At 33.7% G+C, this 21,126-nt stretch overlaps 3 protein-coding genes across 7 annotated transcripts; 2 read left to right on the top strand and 1 right to left on the bottom strand.

The window, feature by feature from the left end:
• The first annotated feature begins 637 nt into the window (after window positions 1-637).
• On the top strand, window positions 638-2,717 carry LOC140872817 (pentatricopeptide repeat-containing protein At3g14330). The gene has a single exon (XM_073275711.1). It carries the CDS (start codon window positions 650-652, stop codon window positions 2,564-2,566), a length of 1,917 nt encoding a protein of 638 aa, XP_073131812.1. The 5' UTR covers window positions 638-649; the 3' UTR covers window positions 2,567-2,717.
• On the bottom strand, window positions 2,621-5,993 carry LOC140872818 (protein GAMETE EXPRESSED 1). Of its 2 annotated transcripts, none has more exons than XM_073275712.1 (7): window positions 5,863-5,993; window positions 4,601-5,111; window positions 3,928-4,515; window positions 3,609-3,735; window positions 3,333-3,519; window positions 3,110-3,257; window positions 2,621-3,026 (listed from the first exon to the last, which is right to left on the bottom strand). In XM_073275712.1, the coding sequence occupies exons 2-7, from the start codon at window positions 5,089-5,091 to the stop codon at window positions 2,765-2,767; spliced, it is 1,803 nt and encodes a 600-aa protein (XP_073131813.1). In that variant the 5' UTR covers window positions 5,092-5,111; window positions 5,863-5,993; the 3' UTR covers window positions 2,621-2,764. The 2 variants fall into 2 exon arrangements, with proteins under 2 accessions (XP_073131813.1, XP_073131814.1); XM_073275713.1 differs by lacking the exon at window positions 5,863-5,993 and adding an exon at window positions 5,217-5,278.
• Window positions 5,994-16,491: 10,498 nt separating this feature from the next.
• LOC140872814 (probable methyltransferase PMT20) lies at window positions 16,492-20,508 on the top strand. Of its 4 annotated transcripts, none has more exons than XM_073275707.1 (8): window positions 16,492-16,613; window positions 17,737-18,028; window positions 18,123-18,271; window positions 18,472-18,667; window positions 18,761-18,971; window positions 19,062-19,737; window positions 19,844-19,921; window positions 20,007-20,508. In XM_073275707.1, the coding sequence occupies exons 2-8, from the start codon at window positions 17,759-17,761 to the stop codon at window positions 20,224-20,226; spliced, it is 1,800 nt and encodes a 599-aa protein (XP_073131808.1). In that variant the 5' UTR covers window positions 16,492-16,613; window positions 17,737-17,758; the 3' UTR covers window positions 20,227-20,508. The 4 variants fall into 4 exon arrangements, with proteins under 4 accessions (XP_073131808.1, XP_073131807.1, XP_073131805.1 ...); XM_073275706.1 differs by lacking the exon at window positions 16,492-16,613 and adding an exon at window positions 16,620-16,825; XM_073275704.1 differs by lacking the exon at window positions 16,492-16,613 and adding an exon at window positions 16,620-16,830.
• Window positions 20,509-21,126: the final 618 nt, after the last annotated feature.

Genomic DNA, 21,126 nt, shown 5'->3' with positions numbered 1-21,126 from the left:
ACACCGTGAGTGACCGACTGATCACGATGGGTACCAGGAGATCAAACCTCATATATATATATATATATTGAGGCATGTTTAGCTATAATTTAATGCCTTCTAGTGTTTGTGAAAACTTTTAGAAAACATTTTTTATTAACAAAATTTTGTCAAGGAAAAGTTGAAAATTGTTTAAGGTACTAGGAAGGAAGTGCTGCCTAATTAAGCTTATGTACGTTAGGTGAGAAAGGGCCAGTTTAATTAGTGCTAATATATATAGGCCATGCATGGTCCACCAATACTCAACCTATGATGGGCCTTTTCCTGGACCGGAGTGCCGAAACTCACCCAAAAAAGCCCATTTTGAGCGATATGGACCCTTTTCGAATTGGACCAAAATAATCAAGGTTCGGAAATGAATCGAAACCCAACCCATTATAAAATAGCAAATTTTAAAAGCATATTTTACGAATTTTGCAATTATTGGAATATAAATTTTTGGACGTTTTATTCTTTATTAATGAAATTTGCAAATGTTCAAGATAAAATTATGCAAAAAATAATAATAATAAATTTGATTTCAATTTGTTTTTTCCTCTTAAAAAAGTTACATTAATTATGACGAGATTTTAGATTTTGCGTGAGAGGCATTGTTTGCCTAAAAAACACAATGGTTGTTTGCAGTCTATGCCTCTCCACAAATTTGACAGTCACTTCACCTCCTAAACTTCACAACCAAATTCAACCACTGAATTCAACTCTCAAGCATCTCTCCAAATCTGGAAAACTCGATGAAGCAATTCATCTATTGCTGGAAGCCCGGCAACCAACGATCGAGTCCTACACTTCTCTCTTACACGCCTGCATTTCCAGAAAATCTTTACTCCATGGCCAGAGACTCTACCTTCATCTTCTGGAATCCAATGATCGCAAGGATCTTCTCAAGAATCCCACCTTAAATTCTAAGTTCATCACTCTTTTCTCAGCTTGCGGTCGGTTGGATGAGGCGTTTCGGGCGTTTAGACAGGGAATTGAGGAGATGGGTTGTGTTGGCGAGTCGGTTTACGTGGCTATGGCTATTGGGTTCTCGAAAAATGGGAACTTTAATGATGTTTTACTTGTTTATTGTGAAATGTTGTCTATGGGAATCGAGCCAGGGAACTTTGCATTTTCGGTTGCGTTGAAGGCTTGTTCGGGTTTGTTAGACTCAGGCTTGGGTAAATCAGTGCATGCTCAGGTTCTAAAGGCCATTGGAGAGCCCGATCAAGTGGTCAACAACTCACTTTTGAGGTTTTATTTGGAATGCGGGACTTTTGAGGAGGTCTCAAGGTTGTTTGATGAAATGCCTGACCGAAATGTTGCAACTTGGAATGCGTTGATCGACGGGTTCGTTAGGAAACATCAGGTGTTTGAAGGTTTTGAAACTTTTCGAAGAATGCAGAAGGAAGGCGTTGGCTTTAGTTGGGTTAGTTTGACTACAATTCTAGCGGCTTGTGCTCGGCTGACCTCACTTTCTATTGGTAAAGAAGTTCATGCTCAAATTTTGAAATCAGAAGAATGCCCGGACGTTCTTGTGGTGAATGCGCTTTTGGATTTGTACGCAAAATGTGGAGCCATGGAGAATTGTAGGAAGGTTTTTGATAGAATGACATCCAAAGATTTGACGTCCTGGAATACTCTGATCAACGGTTATGCAATCAATGGTTGGATTCAGGAAGCCATTTCAGTTTTCAAAGAAATGGCAGAAGCTAGATATGGCGTGGATCAGGTGACATTCATCTCATTGTTATCTGGTTGCAGTCATTCCGGGATGGTAGAAGAAGGTCGAATCCTCTTTGATAGAATGAGTTCCGAGTTCGGAATAGTTCCTAATTTGGAGCACTATGCCTGTTTGGTGGACATGCTAGGCAGAGCCGGGAAAATAGAAGAGGCATTAGATGTGGTTAAGAAAATGCCAATGAACCCGAGCGGCAGCATCTGGGGATCATTGCTCAATTCTTGTAGGTTGTACGGTAATGTTCCGCTTGCCGAAGTCATAGCAAAAGTTCTGTTTAAGATTGAACGGAACAATGCAGGAAACTATGTTATGTTATCGAACATATATGCAAATGCTAGGATGTGGGACAAAGTTGAAATGGTGAGGGAACTAATGGAGAAGAGTGATATCAAGAAAGAAGCCGGCTGCAGTTGGGTACATATTAGAGACAAAGTACACAGTTTTGTGGCCGGTGGAGGTCTTGGGTTTCGAAATACAGATGAGTATAGAATCGTATTTTATGAATTGACAAAAGAAATGGAGAGAAGAGGGTATGTGCCTGATACAGGAGTCGTTCTTCATGACATAAACGAGGAAATGAAGGTAGAGTGGGTGTGTGGTCACAGTGAAAAACTTGCCACAATATATGCATTAATTCACGGTGGCTCTGGATTACCTATCAGAATCACGAAGAATCTTCGTGTTTGTACAGATTGCCATACTTGGATGAAGTATGCATCAGAAGTAAGTCGGAGGAGAATTATATTAAGAGACACAAATCGCTTCCATCATTTTAATGAAGGAAAATGCTCTTGCAATGACTATTGGTGACAAAAGTCTGAATTCTCAAAAATTATCTTGTAATATTGCAAGTGCTGTGGAAAATATTCTAGAAATATAGCTCCGCATTATAAATCAACATTCAAGAGTTACTTATACAGAACCTTGTAGGAATCAATCAAAATTTCACAAATATATAATGGTCAATTCTACCTCTTAACAGCATTTAGCTTTTCAAGTTTACAAACCTTAACGACGCTGCCTGAGGTTATAATATCTCCTTGTACTTGAACAAGTCAAAGAAGAACTATCTCCAATCTCCTCGGGGTATGCATAATCGGGGTCCTCTAACATATCTACATCTTCAGGTAAATCTGTATCAACCCATGATGACCAATTTACCTCACTGTCAATATCCATATCAAATGATAGCATCTCCTTTTTCCCTTGCATGCTGTTTACCTTATCCATTAGCATCAACAGCATTTTATGGTTCAGCACTTCATAATCTCTGCATGTGTGCATAAATTTTGTAAGTTTCTGCGTAACTCTGCAAAATTTTACCATGCTATAGAAGAGTAGAGCTTTTTTTACCTGTATGTAAAAATGGCGTACAGATACTGAACTGATGCAAGAATCCCGAATAGTGACCTAACTGTATATATCATTTTTCCTTGATGTTCGACGTTGGCTGTCATGTACCAAAGTATACTTACTTCTACCGAGAACGTGAAACACAGCCCTGAAAATGAAGTTTGGGACCAAGAGTTAGTGACAAGAATTTCTAAATCATTAAAGCTTTCATGTCTTTATTTACCCAAGTACAGCCTGTGTCTGACATTGTAAGCATGCTTGACGCTAGTTAACATATAGATGATGAAGATTGCAACTGAGTAAACCAGGAAGGCTATGATCACTCGAGATTCAAACAACATTGCACTCTGCAATGCAAACAGCTTGTCTATAGCAACGAACATGCTTGCCTGCTTGGACTCGAAAGCTTTCTACAATAAGGAAACAATCATGGTTATTTTTTTAAGCCAGATTCAACGATTAACTACTTTGTTGAGCATTTGAAGAAAGAATAGCTAACCTGAGCTGCTAATATAAGTTTTGAATTCTCAATTAGATGGTCATGAGATTCATATAGTTCGTTTTGCTTTACCAGTAGTTCCTCTTGCTGTTTATGCCCAAATTCTGCTAACTTTTCTAGAGTCACCCTGTAAATTCACACCAATTTAATCTAAAATAATATATCATAAGATCTATGATCGTGTGGCAAAGTGAGACAATGGTGAAATATGTATAGTTATATGGTAGAGATTTGACTTGCCCTGTTCAGCTATTGCATTCTGTGTAGCAATATCCTAAGAACAGGTATTGAAAAATGGCGGTTTAAAATGAGCACTCACCTGCTTTCTTCAAGGGCCTGTGACTGAAACTTTGTGAGAAAATGGAGACCTTCAAGAGCCACAGACTGGCCATCAAGAAGTTGTTTCTGTTTATCCAAAGACGTCCCTGCCATGTTCCCAATATCGTCAGCCTTACTCTGCAAAGTTGTCATCTTTGAAAACATTTCATCCCCAACTCTTCCAATCTCCTTCTCGATTTCAATTGCCTCGTTTTTCAAATTTGAAATTTCTAGACCCAAATTGTTATAAGAATCTTGAATTACCACCATTCCTTCTTCCAAACTCTCCTTCATTTTGTCTTGACTTTTACTTAACTCTGCTTGAGAAGCTGCTACTATCTTAGACTGCTCATAAACTACTTCAGAATACTTCAAAACCGAGTTAACACGATCCTCGACATTCCTCGACGTTTCTGCAATTTGCTGAGTTTGCTGATCAATCAAGCCCAGTGAGTCATGCACATGTCTCGAATTCTGCAATAATTCCACCCCACGTCGCGCTATCTCGTCCAACTTTACTTCTGCATATTCCGCAGAACTCTTTAGCTCATTCACCAGTCGTTCTGTTTGATACTTAAACGCTTCGGTCCTACAAAATTTAAACGCAAATTCAGATCATCCCATCACATAAAACAAGAACATCCAAAAAAAAAAAAAAAAAAAGAATACCCAACTGTAACTGATGACAGATTGAGTTGGTTTCAAGAAAGTATTCAAGAAAAATCTTGTGAGAATCCACATCAAGATCTTTCAGACATTTCTTCATTATCGAATTTTCGTCACAACGAGGAAGAGGGGGACGACCGGTGAGGCGTTGAAAGCAATCGCTCAAATGCCAAGCTAATCTCGTCCTCGACTCTTCATCAGCAAAAGTCTTTGAACACCCTTCAAACACCTTCTGGTAAGCAACCTGCCAGCAAGAATTCGAGGCTAGCATCTTGTTCCTAGCATTCTCCACCAACGCTACGCCATTCGGGTCGTTGAATGATTCTATCGAAAATTCATAAAAGCCATTTCTATCCATCCCCTTATTCCCAGAAAATCTCTTGCTATCATCGCTCTTTTCGCTGGACGAAAAGAACCAACTCCATGACAAGCATGTTTGCGAAAGCAGCACCAAGGTAAATATGATATACGAGTTAGGTTTATGAGGTCGACGATCCATAAGTTATTATTATATCGAACCTGCAAAAAAAAAAAAAATAGAATGAGTTTCTTCTTATCAACGCAACCAATTCAACTATCAAACATTTAAAACAAAAATAAATTACATATATTTCTAATACTAACATTCATGATATGACTTCCCCGATGGCATAAATTTCTTCATGTCCGATAAAATAATAACAATAATAAAAAAAAAATTAAAAAAAGAAACTAAAAACCCAGAATCTCAAAAAGAAGACCCGTGGTTTCCCACAATTTGACAACAGATACTAATATGATTTCGACAAGCAACCAAAAAAGTTTATGTTAAAATTGAAACCGAATCTGATGCCACATTAGAAAAACATTAAATACCTACCTGATTAAACATCGAAATTGAATTCGTGAAGCAGTTAAAATAGACTTTCCTATCACAATCCCAAATCATATTTCCATTCTGACAATAAACTTTCCTTACAAAATGTTCATGATATAATTATTATTTGTGATACCATTCCTTTCTTCCCATTGTATTGCCTATTCTTTCAATTTCCTTTAATAAGTGGGCAGCAATTATTTTTCGCGAAGAACTTCCTAATAGAATCAAAAGTTACTTCATAAGGCAAGAAAATCAAAAAAATCTAAACTATGTCGTCTTCGCTTTGAAAAAATAAAAGCAAACTTAAACTTCAAACAGAGAAGACCAAATAAGAAATATGAAGTGAAACAAATATGGTTGCTGCTAGAGAAATGGTATGGACTGCAAATTAAACTCCAAGAAGGGGCTTACACCTTTTTTTTTCCTTTTGAATTTAGTCACAATTAAAGTAAAAAGCTCCAAAGTCTGTAACTTGCAGAGGATCGACCTAAATTTCATCAAAGATTTGTCTGTATTTGTACAAAAAAATAAATAAACATCTGCTGATAGATTTGGAGGCGTCTCTTGGAAGACAAACAGACGGGAAAGTATATATAGTTTTTCGACTGTTGGGTTGATTGGCCGTCACGTTTCATGCATTAACCGCCAAAATTAGCCCATTTATGTTACGACGACATAAAAATGGGCCGCCTCCGATTTGGTATTCCGTGGTTGAAGCCCAGATTTGCTTGCAGCCCACGGACGATCTCTGATTGAAAATTTAGTCCATGGGCTTCTAGCTCCAGCAGTAATCTTGTATTTCTCACGTGTGCGTTGATTATGAGAAATTAAAAAAATTTAAAACTTATTAAATTCGATACAAGTTGTACATAATTTTAAAATGTTACGAAGAATTATACAAAGAATGTTGCATGTGATTTATTACTGTTGTAGCTGGATGATTGCTTGTGAGAGACGATGTTTGAACTTTGATGCACGTTAAAATAACAGAACATTTATAAATTCGGACAAATTTGAAAAAAATTAATTGGAAGAAATCAATTTAGGACCAGAGATTGGGTGAAGAGCCATGTGCTATCGTTAAATACTCATCGAGGTCCACTCGACAGCTGCGTCTTGTCATGTACTATATTATGCTCCTCAAAACTTTTTAATGCACATTATCATCATTGTAATATACATACGGTTTAATTAGTTAACTTGCTGGTTTACAGGCTATTGTGTTGGTCGAAAATTTATATATTACAGTTTATGTCTCCATCTCAAATGAGGTAAATTTATATCATAAGTCGGAAAGCACAAAACATCTCTAGTATTACGCTAGCTGTGACGAAAAGAAAGGGAAAAATAACAACCAACTCATGTCCAATAAATGAAGAGTAAATATAAGCAAGTTAGAAAAGGAGGGATACTGAGATCCTAATATTAGGATATTATTTTAAGATTTATCTATTATGTTTATTTATTATTTTGTGTGAGGTTGATACAAAAATTATGGACCTCACGTTATAAGAATAAATATGGATTGTTGGATATACACTTGAGCTAGTATCCTAAAAATAGGTTGAACTCAACCGAAAAACATAATTTATTGTGTTCAAACAGTAGATATGTGACATAAACACAAGAAATTCGATGAGAAATAGAATTTTTAAGTTGTATATGTGAATCTAATACGGTGTACTCAAATTTAATTTGACAAAAATAATCAAACTTTTAAGGCACAAACCAGCGTCATTTTATAACATACTTTATTTTTAAAAAAAAAACACACACGCGCGCGCGTACACGTACATACCTTTTGCTACTATTTGTGTAATCGACACAAGTCGGCATCCAATTATATTGGACCACTTATGAGGAAGATTGGATAAGATGGTGTCAATAATGGGTTATTTTTTAAAAATATTTCATATAAAAAAACTAGCTAGTTAAAATAAAACAATTATTTATATATCCAAAAAACATTCACTAAATTTGAAAAAAAAAAGTGTATATTTTGGAAATTTTAAGAAAAATTAGTAGGCAACCTAAGTGTGTGTGAGTGGGTATATGATTTGGCCACTCAAATCTCAATTATGCACGTATGACATTTTCCTAGGGATTCACTACACCTAATCCTAATTCTAATGCATGTTTTGCGACAAAAGCTGTCTGTCTACCTTTGGCCATTTAATCTATTGAAAAGGTGTTGTGTATTTTGACTTGGGATTCAACGATATGGGCAAACTAATTATGCCAATTTCCTAAATTTCAGACTTTATTATTAAACATAAAATAAAATAATCGTATAATGCTAATCCACGATCGTTGCGGTTGCTTCTAGTAATGGATCATGTTTTCGTATCAAAGTGAGTGTTATTGTTCTTCAAAAGTTAAACCTAAATTATATATATATATATGTATATTAATTTGAGTACGAAACGAAATGTAAAAAGTACAAGGAAAAAAGTAGTTATTGCGTGTGGAATGTGTTTTAAACAAGTGATCGATGTTGGTTCTATGTTTGGCCAAGATCGGGCAAGCAATTGGCAGTTGCCTTGGAAATATAACACTAGCTGGCTCTCTATCATATTGCAAATTTCTAATAACATCATAATAATGTCATTACTAATAATCTACGAAGCAATCTATAATAAATAAAGTGTTTGACTAAACTTATTAAAAATAGTTTATAAGTTTTAGGATCTTATAAGTTGTTTTAAGAGCTTATAAGCTGTCAGGTTTTATAAAATAAGTTGTTAAGGTGTTTGAATGAACTTATTTTAAACAACTTAAAGATGTTGATATGTTTGGTATTATAAGATATTTTTATTGTCGAAATTACCAAAAAAGATAAAATACTATGAAAATAATTTAAATAGTAATATACATACAAAAATAGTTTTAAATTTATCATAAATATTAAACATATAATTAAAAAATAAAACTATTTTTAATTTTAATTTAGAAAAAAATTTGATAAATCATGTACAAAAAATGGGCAGAGGTGTGGTGAGAATTTAATAAAATATACAAGGATAATATGGAAAAAAATAAAATATAAAATAAGATCTTTTTAAAAAAATAGGGGTCACCTTAATTTTTTAAAAACAACTTATACGCTGCCAAATTTTGACAGTTTATAAGCTATTTGACAAAAAGTTGCCAAACAAATTTAAAAAACTTATAAGTTCTGAAACAACTTGTAAGTTGTTTTTAAGAGCTTATAATCTCTCCTAAACACCTTCTTAATATTTAAGACGATCGCGAATCTTTATCAACAAAACGGATCCATCCTATTCATGTTTACAATAAATAATAACAATAATTTTACATAAAAAATAATATTTTTTCATTAATAACCACAAAATTACCCCATTAAAACTGAATTTCATCGACCCATAAATACCGAATGAAATTGACAAAAAGGTTAGAAGAACAAATCAGATTCCATTCCCAATGAGCCGCCCATTTACCCCAAAAGTGTAAACTACAAAAATAACCGGTGAAATCACATATTCTCATTTTAGCAAGTACACGTAGACACACAAACAATATAAATTTAATTAAGAATAATTAATTTTATTTTATTATATTAAACAAAAAGATAAATGAAAAAGAATCAGTAGATTTTTCGTATCTTACATAAAAATAAATGTACCTATTGATAAAAAAAATAAAAATAAAAATAAATGTACATACACTAACAGGTATGGGCCTCGTACGAGGCGCACGTGCTACCACTGGTACTTCCACGTGTAGTGAGTGGTTCTCGTCGTAATTTAGAACAAATCCAGAGCCAAATGTTTTTCAATATCAGTATCCATTATGCCCTCCAAAAAAATGACACGTGGCGAAATCCCGTGCGTCCGTCTCAGCTATAAAATCCCGTGCGTTCTTGGGGGAAAATCCTCCATGTGTTTTCAGTTCACACATCATCGATCAGAGTACTGTGGTTTCTGTTCCCAGCTCCCTCAGATCCATTTCTGCTCGGATTTCATTTCTTGCGGCGGTCTCCGATTCGCTTGGTGCAGGTCGGGAACTATTGAATTGGCTGGCTGAGCATACTCTCCCTATTCGTATATGTATCAGCATATATCGGGGTGTATACTTTGACGCCGGCGGAATTAGGTTCCCGCCTTGCATCAACTGAATCGGAGGCAGCGGTGAATACGAAACGAAACAGGGCAGTGTTTTTCTATGGCGCTGATTAATTCTCCGTCGATTCAAATCAGGTGTAAAACTATTTATTAATTCTAATTGTTCCTCAATCGCTGCTCATATTTTTTTCAGATCTGAGGAATAGTTTCTTGTTCTTGTTGATTGACATGCTTGATTCTGTTTTTCTTCTTCTCATGTTTTTGGTGAGATGCAACGATGATTCATTTTTCTAGATCAATCAAGGTAGCATTTAGGTTCACGTCTAGTGAGATTATGAATGTTGAGTTTCTTGGGAAGTTACTCTTTTTTTTTTATTTTTTCTGTTTTAATGTGTGTGTGCAATTCATGTGTTCTGTATGCGTTTGTGTATCAGCTACTCTTCGTGCATCAATTTTGGTTCCTCCCTTTGATTTGGCTCATGGGATATTCTTCAATCCACTGTTCTTATTCTGAATTTTAAGCCGTCTACTTGTTGGTTTTTGTTCTTCAATCGAAATGGGATAGATTCGTATGAGGCACTTTTGGAAAGAAAACAAAATAGAGTCGCATCTGTTCGATCCAGAGTCATTTTCAGTCGGCAGTTTGTGTGCCCAGTTGGGCCAATGTTCATTCTGTTGCAAATGTATAATTAACTTGCTGTTTAATTATATCTATATACATAACATTTATATAAGATAGAAAAACTAAAGAACGAGAAAGAATTGGAGAATATAATTGTATTCATTTCATCACACATGTATAAACACAAGTGAAATATGCAAATTTAAGATATTTCATTCATTTCTCGTTATCTGAAGCATAAACTTCTAGCTAGTTGGCGATCCAGGAAAGAAACAGGGAATCAAACAAGCAAAGTAAACGGCTTGAGTCTGCTGCAGGAGCGAAGTGATGACATCAAGTTTGAACGAAAACCAAATGCAAGCAAAGGAGATCAGTAGGATGATACAATTTAATTTCCTGATATGTAGTTAATTTTGTAATGATATAGATTCATTTTGTGAACACAGTTCATGCATGTGTTGATGTTGATTGTGAATATGATCTAATGAAAGAAATCCTTTCTTTTTTTTCCCTGATGGTCTTTTATAGTATTATTAAAATAGATATGAAACAATATAATAGGACCATTGATGTAAGAAATATCGAAAATAATTCTCATGATACCCTACACCATTTATATGTGTTAGTATGCTGCGTTTCCCAAGCGGCATGCAATAATGTTCAAGAATGTATAAGTTTAAGTATTGTCAATTTCAACATTAATGGCCTTGCTGCAAATTTAATTTATATCTTTTGTATTTGTTTTTATTCTTTGAAAATTTTATAAAACATTTTTATAGAAGTGTTTGTTTCAAAAAAATTATAAATGCTTTAAAAGTTATTTAGAGAGTAAATATGTACTATTTGGACAACTTTTCTATAACAATGTTTTTACAATTAAAATTTAATATATTTTGTGTTTCATCAATGCTTCAATTCTAAAAACATCAAAGAATACATATCTCAATTGTTTTTTTAGAAACGATACTTCAATAACATTTTTTTTAAAAAAAAACTTCAAATTTTTTTTTTTACGAAAATCTTGTTCACACGCATGCTTTAAATTTTTATAACTTATAAAACAATAAAAATATATTAAAAATATTTATCCAAGCGAACCTTCATCTACATGCAAAAACAAACGAAAGGAAGAACCATAGGAAAGTCCCAAAAATATTTTATAAGTTAGAGAAGTCTCATGCTAATTATCGAGGATATTGGGAGCTAGCTATACAAAATGTTGGTTGTTCATTAAAAAGGTAGCGACTACGAATTCTCATTTCATGAAAAAAAAAATTCAAATTAGTGCTCTTATCAACCTTTTGTAACGGTGCTTATTTTACCCTAAACCTAAGAAGAAGAAGAAAGGGGCAATTATAACAACTTCATGGGTATGACATAGTTGATCGTCGAAGCCGCGATCGCTTATCCGAAACCGGATTGGAAGAACTTTTCAAGCTTAGATCGAGTATTCATCGCACCCTCTAGGTCAAGATCTTAAAAAAGAATGTAGCCAATTAAATTCAATAATATTTGGACTCGGAAAACAAGAATTATAGCTGATCGAATGCTATCATAAAGAAGTTATCTAGATTCTGAGCCACGTGCAGAAAATATTCGAGGCTACAAGACATGGATCAAACAACCCGAGTCCGGCCCGTTATAATAATGATCTAATATGGATCAAACAACCCAAATCCCAAAGATAAAAACCCGTTGCCCATGGTCCATTGGACGGCCCATTTGTTTCAGAGGCTGCTACTGAACGATATTCAATTTCCGGAAGATTATTTCTTAGCTTTCTAGTGATTTTAATTAAAAGATTGGATGAATTGATAAGTTTTTCTATTATTAATTAATTTTTTTGAACTGTATTATTAATTAATTTAAACTCGAATATTTCAGTTTATTAATTAATGATATTATATCATATTAAATTTCTTTTCTAATTGCCAATTGATTAGTTTATCATCATAACCAATGAAAAAAATGAATGTAGTACCCCATTCAACCTATGCCTAAATTAAAGTTATGATTTCACCTCGTATATTATATAGCAAATAATTGATTAGTCTCATTCTAATTTTATACATGTAAGATCTATTAAAATGACTAATAATTAATTAAATAGAGATCATGAAAAATACACTATGCCCACCATCGGCATTTATATTGTAAAAAGGAAAATATAATGTGAACGAGGAATTGTCACATCGGGTGGCACATGCACTTAATTTTTAGAATAATCAATTGTTGCGGCCCCTGTATTATTTTCCAGACGTGCACATCATGCATATTGTGAATTTTGCTCATGTATTTTGACTATATTTTTACATTATGTAATATATTAATTAATAATATATAGTTTGGCCGACAAACTCTATTGAAATTGTTCTATACGTATATAAGTTTTGTATGGACTTGAATTTATAGTTGATATTCGAAACCTTACATTAATAAAAATAATTGTTATTTTGCATATGTTTCGAGCAAGAAAAATCTTCCAGAGCCAATTCAATTTTAGAAAAGCTACTCCGAAAAAAATATTACTAATATTTCTAGTTGTTGGTAAGTACTATGTGATAAATTTATTCACATCAATTAATTTTTCTACCAAATAAAAAACAAATCCATGCGCGGAAATTGAGTTATAACAAACGCGTAAAGAAGAGCAAAGAATCAATTGTCGCTTTCTCCGAATCAATATTAAATTAAGTACGTTCAGAATGCAGCAAATGGCGGGAGTATCCATCCCTCACCTAGGCATGTGATCCAAGTTTGGCTGATTAATTATCTGGTCAACACCAGTGTTAATCAATTGATTGAATATATATTAAATTTAATTACTGAACACCATCAACCAATTAAATACTATATATTTTCTAATATAATATTTGGCGTCGGTGGTGGGATTTTTTTTTTAATATCCAGTGATTGAAGAAAATATTTGGTTGAAAATTATAGATCAAACTTGCGGAGTGCTCGTCACACACACCTATAATATAAATTTTATGAAAAGAAATAATATAATAATTAAATAGTTCACTCATTGCATATGCCTAGGCACGTACAACGGTACAATGTCTAATTACTGCATTCTTTTTAAATAAAATGTTCAAATACGAACATGATCTTCTTCAAATCTAGAAAAAATAAATGGAATAATATATATACATATGATGTGATCCCAAAATTTCCTTTCAGTGTATTTGTGAATTCTCCACCTGTGTTTGCCTGAAAATCATAAATAAATCGGTTAGGGGACGTCAGGATTTCTCCTGGCGTGACCCTTCGATACCTAAGTCAGACAGAAAAACATGTGAGAAAAAAATAGAGGAAAACATGGAAAACATCATGGGGAAGAAATTGTAGAAACTCCCTTCCCACATTGTTTGTGTAATGAGGCAGAAACAGTATATAAAATTTTTCCGTGATTTAGATCGTGGAAGACTTGTATCCCCTTATGTCAGTCCATGACTAAGAGGGCAATACTCATGATCTGATGAGATGTGGCCAATGATCTGATAATATTGACAAGTTCAAACCCGAGTGTATATAGTGAATATTTGCGAGGCTCATATCCAATAATAATTACAAGACACCAATAACCTGTCTCTGTTATCACAAATCTCGGTCTAAATTCATGCGAAAAAATAAATATATCCCGAGATATCAACAGACTATATCTCGGGATATATCCCATGACATCAATATATATTTTAAATTGTTAATGATGAGATCATGCATGCTTTGCATTTTTGTGATTACTTGCGAATTCGTAGTCTCAAACATTTTTGTATGCACTGAGCACACTATCGACCCAACATAATCGTCTGCAAATCAAGCCAGTCAGATGAATCGTATTGAACAGATCTTGTGCGATAGACTAGTACAAAAACGTGTTGGTAGTTGGAATCAAACTATTGACCATTTGCCAAACACTCGTCTATTTCATTAATTTGGACATCGTCTTCATGAAGACTTACTTAATTTTGTGCACGACACATAACATGATGTTTTTCATTAATTAATAATGCAATGTTGTCATCTATGCCGGCAAACAATCAAAATTCTCAAGTACATGTGACACTTTTTAAAATTTTTATCACGTAAATGGTATATGCATGGACCACAATATATATATGCATCATGCATGCATGTTTAGAAAAAGAAACCCCGCCAATTATTAATTCCTGCTAGCTGGCTCATCAATTCATGACTGGCTCTTGAATTCAATAAAAATTATTGGGAATTTTCGTTTGATCTACATTTAAATAACAATTAAGCCTATTATTCGTATTTAATGATAAAATTAAAATCCTTGGATTCCATTATTTATAATAATAGTATAATATAATTGTTATAATGAAATAATAAATCAAATCTTAAATTCACATGTAAATAATATTATGTATGAGTTGGATTCGAATTATGATTTTACTTCTTTAAACTACAAATATATATATATATATATATATAATTTCAAAATAATTAATAGTGTAGTAAATTTTAAATCTTTCAAAATAATTAATAGTGTAGTAAAATTTAAATCTTGTATGCTTGTTATTTTTTTTAAAAAAAATTTCTATAAAATTCAGTTTATGACTTTGGCCTCTCAAATCTCAAATACAGATACAAACAAAATATCTTTTTATTTCAGATTAGTTTTTAAAATTATTATAATAGTTGTGTGATATGAATGTATTAAAAAGTGATATTTTTTCATGATTTGAGAGCAAAATATATTACTTGAATAATGAAATTATTCGTTGTTGCATCAAAATAAATTGTAGTGGTCGGAAAAAATGAAAATTTTGAGTCTTATTTATTATTGTATTACTCAAAATTCATGAAATTTTCATACGAGTTTCAAAATGTGTTATGAATAAAATTTATTATGTTTTTTATAATAATATAATTTATTACTTTAAGTTCAAGTCTACCTTAACTCTAATTCCTAGATTCATCCCAGAATTCAAACACAATCATCAAGTTTCGGAATGTGTATTAATCTTTAATTTGTTTATACTTTTCCAAAAAAAAATAAAAAAAAATAAATAGGAGCTGGGGCAACCGACAGATTAGGGAAAACTAAGAAAACAAAAATGAGAATGGGCGTTGAATAGTGTAGGCCAATTAATGAGTTTGTCAAAATACATGTGAAGTTTGTTAAGTCCACTCCGATCCGTTCATGCCAATTGCCAATTTGCCAATTTGCCATGCCCATCCAATTTTTTTTTTTTTTTTTCATTTCATAATATTATTATATTCATATATCTACAAATGACGGCACTTATTTTATTCACGTAAAAGTCACTTTCATATTTTATCTTTATATAATATATACTATTATTATTGTCATTATATTGTAATTATAGTCGCAGTAATCATCAATAATTAAATCTTGATATGCGGGCACCGTCAAAGGATTGATGCAACCCATTGAATAATGGAAAACGCGTAAGACGCTGCGTACCTATGTCATTGCCCCTAGCTAATTCTACCCTTTTAACTACTTTCCTCGTTATATCTATATATTATTTGTGTATATATGTATCATGCATGTATACCTATACCTCAAGTGATTAATGTCCGAATGTATCCGATTTTCTATCAATATTTTCTTGGACAAACATGTTATGAGAGCAGTCAAAATGGATTAGCACCCTAACAACCGTCCCGCTAGATAAGTAGCCCTCCCGCCTCATTGCAGATGGACTGAACAAATTGAATAAAAAAATAAGCTAAATCCACTTATCGATTTACTCACCATATCAAACAGACACGTTTAGTTGATAATATTATTGGTAATATTACGAAAAATGATGGATTGCAATGGGGTTATGGACCGACACTCCTTATTTGATTTGATTAACTTGATTTAATTTGCAAATATTCGTGTTTTAAACCGAATACTATTAGTTAACTTTGAACAAGTCAATATTTCTTGGAACAAATATTCCACGAGTAAAAACACAACCCGGCCCATGACCCATTCGTAAATGCATGACTACGTGTCATATTTGCAGTGGACCATATTTTTCAGTAGCAGTTATTTCTGGTAAGAATGGGAAGAGCCATTTCCATAAATCAAATAATAATACTAATAACAATAATTCCACCCACCCCATTTCGTGTCCCATAAACTTCATCAGTAATAAAGTAGATAGATTATTCTCTCATTTTCCTACTTTAACCATAAGAACTTGTTAATTTGAATTAACCCCACAAAAAAATAATACTACACACCATGAAGAAACAAGCAGGAAGGCACCCTTTCAAAGTCCAAATCCAAAAAAGATAAGAATATATATCATATATTATTTATTCTATTACTATATGATAATAAAATAAAATAAAAAACCAGTTAAAAGACAGCTACACATTACACATGTCTGTCTCTATATGCATGAGAGGATGAACCTCGGTGTTTCAGAGTAAAGTACACATTCACATCTCTCCCTCACCCTCTTCACAAGGTTGGGTACCACTCTTTCAATTTTCTGTCACATTCTTTTGTCCCTCGTTCATCAATAAATAAGTAGTAAGTGGGATTTCTCTTCGTTCTTGGGTTGGCATTGGTTCTTAAGGTTTACAGTCTTGTTTTCGGAAAGTACTTTGAGTTTGATTGGTCCTCGATTTCGTGTCAGAAGAAGTGTGTAGCTTCATATACATATACGCATTCTATTGTGTAAGGTACTTTTTCGATCTTTTGATGTTTCTCATCATCAGATTATGATATCGGATATTTTTGTTATTTGTGGGGGCAGATCTTGACTCCTCTCTTTGCATTGCGCCTTTTTCTTGTTAAAAATTGACACTTTTCTCTGTTTCTTGTGTTGTTTTGTCGAAATCTGCCAAAATGGGAAGCCTCCATTTCCGTGATCTGTTTTTTTTTTTGTTTTGGATTTTGTTTTGGTAATTGGATCTGATTTGGAGTTTGGACGAGGCTCTTGAGCTTTGTATGGATATTTTGGTTAAAAGATTGGATCTTTATTGCGAATTCCATTATGGAATCTTGTTTTGGTTTTCTTCTTCTTGTTGTTAGAACTTTGGGATTATGTTATTATTCAGAGGGGTTGATTGGGTTCCTCTGTTTCTTGAGCGAACTTTTCTACATCTATAAGGCATGATTAAACTTTTTTTGCATCGAGTGTTTTTGGTTTCTTTTGCATGGCTACGCTAGTTAGGTGAGAATCCTTTATTAGGTGGTTTCTTTTTCTTTCATCTTTTGTCAGCTTAAAGATGAAGAGGGCCCTCGAGAAGTAGGCTGAAATTCATACAGATTTTTGGCTCCAACCTCTCGTGAAACACACACAAATAGTGGCATTAAAAGTTTTGTGTCCCTTTTCTCTTCATTTTTGTTTGCGTTTGCTGCTACATATGTGTTAGATTAAGCTATTTATATGTTTATAATTATAATCTTTTTCAGACACTATTTTTGCTACATATTGATGTCGTTGTTTGCCTTTTTTCCTCTAATTTATCATGTTTTGTCTGTTTGATTCATGATTCGTAAGGATCGGGATTGTATTCAGAAATTTGGACTTCTTTTTGAAGCTTAAGTTGAAGTAATATTCACCTAGTCTCATATACTTGCAGATTGTCGAGAAATCAAGAAACCATGAAGGATAAAGATGGAAAACCAAGTACACACCCTAGTAAAAATTCTAGAGCAGTTCCCATATCCATAATGTTCATCGCCTTGTGTGGATTTTCGTTCTATCTTGGTGGAATTTTTTGTAATGAAAAAGATAGATATGTATCTAAAGATATCAGTAAATCTGTGGAAACATCCGAGGAATCGATCGGAGGATCTCTTCAAATTAAAGCTGTAACTTTTCCCGAATGCGGCCTCGAATTTCAAGATTACACGCCCTGCACAGATCCAAAGGTTTCTAATATTCGATTCTGAGGTCTTGAATTCAGTTGATTTCTTGTTCTAAATGTTGTGCAGATGAGATTAAGCTCTCGTTTTTTTCTTGCAGAGATGGAAAAAGTACAGCCTTCACCGCCTTTCGTTTCTTGAACGACATTGCCCTCCTGTGTTTGAAAAGAAAGAATGCATAATTCCCCCACCTGATGGTTATAAATTACCAATCAGATGGCCAAAGAGCAGGGACGAATGTTGGTACAGGTAATTTCATTATCCTGCTAAAAGTTCTGGTTTCGGTTTATTGTAATCATGTTAGGGAGCAATCTGAGGATTATAACTTGGCATTTTAGTTGCCGTGTAGTTTAAAATATTTGAATTATATTGTTTTTAATATAGCGAGGAAGGCTTCCATTTGCGAGTTATGCTAAAAGTTTACATTTATAATGATCTGTTCTGCACAGGAATGTTCCATATGATTGGATTAACAAACAAAAGTCTAATCAACATTGGCTTAAGAAAGAAGGGGAGAAGTTCCTTTTCCCCGGTGGTGGCACAATGTTTCCCAATGGTGTCAGTCTGTATGTTGATTTGATGCAAGATTTGATCCCGGAAATGAAAGATGGAACAATCCGAACTGCCATCGATACCGGATGTGGGGTGAGTCCGATTTGTGTGTTTCTCTCATTAGTTGTGTTCATCTGTATACTTTAGCATCAAGTATTTAAGTTCTTGTGTGCTTAATTTGTATAGGTTGCTAGCTGGGGAGGAGATTTACTCGACCGTGGGATCTTGACGGTCTCGCTTGCCCCTAGAGATAATCACGAGGCTCAAGTTCAATTTGCTCTAGAACGCGGAATTCCTGCCATTCTTGGTGTCATCTCAACACAGCGACTCCCTTTTCCATCAAGTTCTTTTGACATGGCACATTGCTCAAGATGCCTTATACCATGGACCGAATTCGGTAGTTCCCTGGAATACTAGAAATATTCGAAGTTACAATCCTTGCTCCGAGCATGGTTTTGGTTTTTACTTGATTATTGTGAATTTTCAGGTGGAATTTACCTATTAGAGATAAACCGTGTTCTTCGGCCTGGTGGTTTCTGGGTTCTCTCGGGCCCTCCGGTGAACTATGAGAATCGTTGGAGGGGATGGAACACGACCATTGAAGAGCAGAAATCCGATTATGAAAAGTTGCAAGAATTGCTTACTTCAATGTGTTTCAAATTGTACAAGAAGAAAGACGACATTGCTGTCTGGCAGAAATTATCAGATAGCAGCTGTTACAGTAAACTTGATGCTCCCGATGTGTATCCTCCAAAATGCGATGACAGTCTTGAACCCGATTCAGCATGGTACACTCCAATCCGAGGTTGTGTCGTTACTCCTAATCTCAAGTACAAAAAACTAGCATTAAAATCGCTACCAAAATGGCCGGAACGGCTGCATACTGCCCCAGAACGTGTGTCTGATATTCGTGGTGGAAGTGACGGTGGTTTCAAGCACGACGATAGTAAATGGAAGACACGAGTAAAACACTACAGGAAGTTGCTCCCAGCTATCGGAACAGACAAGATAAGAAACATCATGGACATGAACACTATGTATGGAGGTTTCGCTGCTGGTTTAGTTGAGTACCCTTCATGGGTCATGAATGTTGTTTCCTCTTACGCTCCTAATACACTCGGCGTAGTCTACGATAGAGGCCTCATCGGGACATATCACGACTGGTAACTTACGGCCTCTCACTCGAAAATAGATCATCGTATCAACGCACAACCCAAACAGTACCCTCCTCTTTTTTCAACAATGTCTCATATTAGTCTGTTTTGTTAGGTGTGAGGCTTTCTCAACGTATCCTCGAACATACGATCTTCTTCATCTAGACGGCCTTTTCACCGCCGAAAGTCACAGGTAAACAATCAAATACCACATTTCTTGATAAAATTTCTACTTTTTCAACTGTAAAGCAATTTACAGGAACTATTTTATTTGACAGGTGTGAAATGAAGTATGTTTTGCTCGAAATGGACCGTATCCTCCGGCCAAACGGTTACGCCTTAATTCGCGAATCGAGCTACCTTGTGGATGCGGTGGCTGCATTAGCTAAAGGGATGAGATGGGGCTGTCGGAAAGAAGACACCGAATACGCTGTCGAATCAGAAAAGATTCTGATTTGCCAGAAGAAACTCTGGTATTCAAAGAAAAGTTCAAGATAATACAGAGAAATAGGATACAAAATCTGGGTATAAGTTTGTTTACACAGAGATCCATATCTATTTATATATTCTTTACACCACAAGAAGCCATATATCGGAATTTATTTGTTCTACAACAGTGTCAACTTCAAATAACATGGTCACTTTTTTTGCTGGTTTTTCTTTTTGACAATGTATTCCCTAGAAGGCTCTAAGCTTGTCATATCGAGTTGTATGTTACATTGATATTTATAGTGATTATTCATGAATGTTTATCGGCAAAATAACTTATTTTATGATCCAGTAATTATATAATTGAATTTAAAAAATAATACTAATAATAAAATATATTTATATAGACTAATGTCTATTTACTTCACTATCTAATTCAATGAAAAAAATATTGATTCAGAAGTCTTTGCATATAACTTAGAAACTTTGAATATATCACAAGTAAAAAATAAGACACTATAAAAAATATTTAGCACGTTAGATACAAAATGATATATAGATGAAAATATAAAGTGATGAAAAAATATATTCTAAAACATTAACTCAAAATATTAAATGGCCAGAAAATGAGAGATCAAAACATATTACATAATTGTAATAATTAGTATTTACATAAAATAATATACGAAATTAGTGTTCATAATTAACAAACATAATAACTAAAATTATTAACTGCTAAGTTATTTGTCATGATAATTTATTACTTTATCTTTCATTTATGCTTTCAAACTTTATTTTATATATATATATATATATATATATATATTATTTTTGTAATTATTTATTAAATTATAATACGATTCATTTAACACAAAAATATAACAATTAAAATAAAATTTTATTAAAAAAATTAATTAAAAAAATTTAAAGTACTGTGATTTTTTAACTTAAAGAATCGTGATTATCACT

Source organism: Henckelia pumila, unplaced genomic scaffold (assembly GCF_033568475.1).
Source record: "Henckelia pumila isolate YLH828 unplaced genomic scaffold, ASM3356847v2 CTG_477:::fragment_2:::debris, whole genome shotgun sequence".
Lineage (NCBI taxonomy): Eukaryota > Viridiplantae > Streptophyta > Magnoliopsida > Lamiales > Gesneriaceae > Henckelia > Henckelia pumila.
This window is presented reverse-complemented; position numbering and strand designations above follow the sequence as displayed.

What these genes read in the sequence shown, in the direction of transcription:
- LOC140872814 (XM_073275707.1), top strand. Translation starts at nt 17,759, where the DNA reads ATGAAGGATAAAGATGGAAAACCAAGTACACACCCTAGTAAAAATTCT. An exon ending in CGCCCTGCACAGATCCAAAG is followed by an intron (nt 18,029 to 18,122) that starts GTTTCTAATATT and finishes TTTTTCTTGCAG; the next exon opens with AGATGGAAAAAGTACAGCCT. An exon ending in CCATCGATACCGGATGTGGG is followed by an intron (nt 18,668 to 18,760) that starts GTGAGTCCGATT and finishes TAATTTGTATAG; the next exon opens with GTTGCTAGCTGGGGAGGAGA.
- LOC140872817 (XM_073275711.1), top strand. Translation starts at nt 650, where the DNA reads ATGGTTGTTTGCAGTCTATGCCTCTCCACAAATTTGACAGTCACTTCA.
- LOC140872818 (XM_073275712.1), bottom strand. Translation starts at nt 5,091, where the DNA reads ATGGATCGTCGACCTCATAAACCTAACTCGTATATCATATTTACCTTG. An exon ending in TCAATCTGTCATCAGTTACA is followed by an intron (nt 4,516 to 4,600) that starts GTTGGGTATTCT and finishes TAAATTTTGTAG; the next exon opens with GACCGAAGCGTTTAAGTATC. An exon ending in CAGGCCCTTGAAGAAAGCAG is followed by an intron (nt 3,736 to 3,927) that starts GTGAGTGCTCAT and finishes GTGAATTTACAG; the next exon opens with GGTGACTCTAGAAAAGTTAG.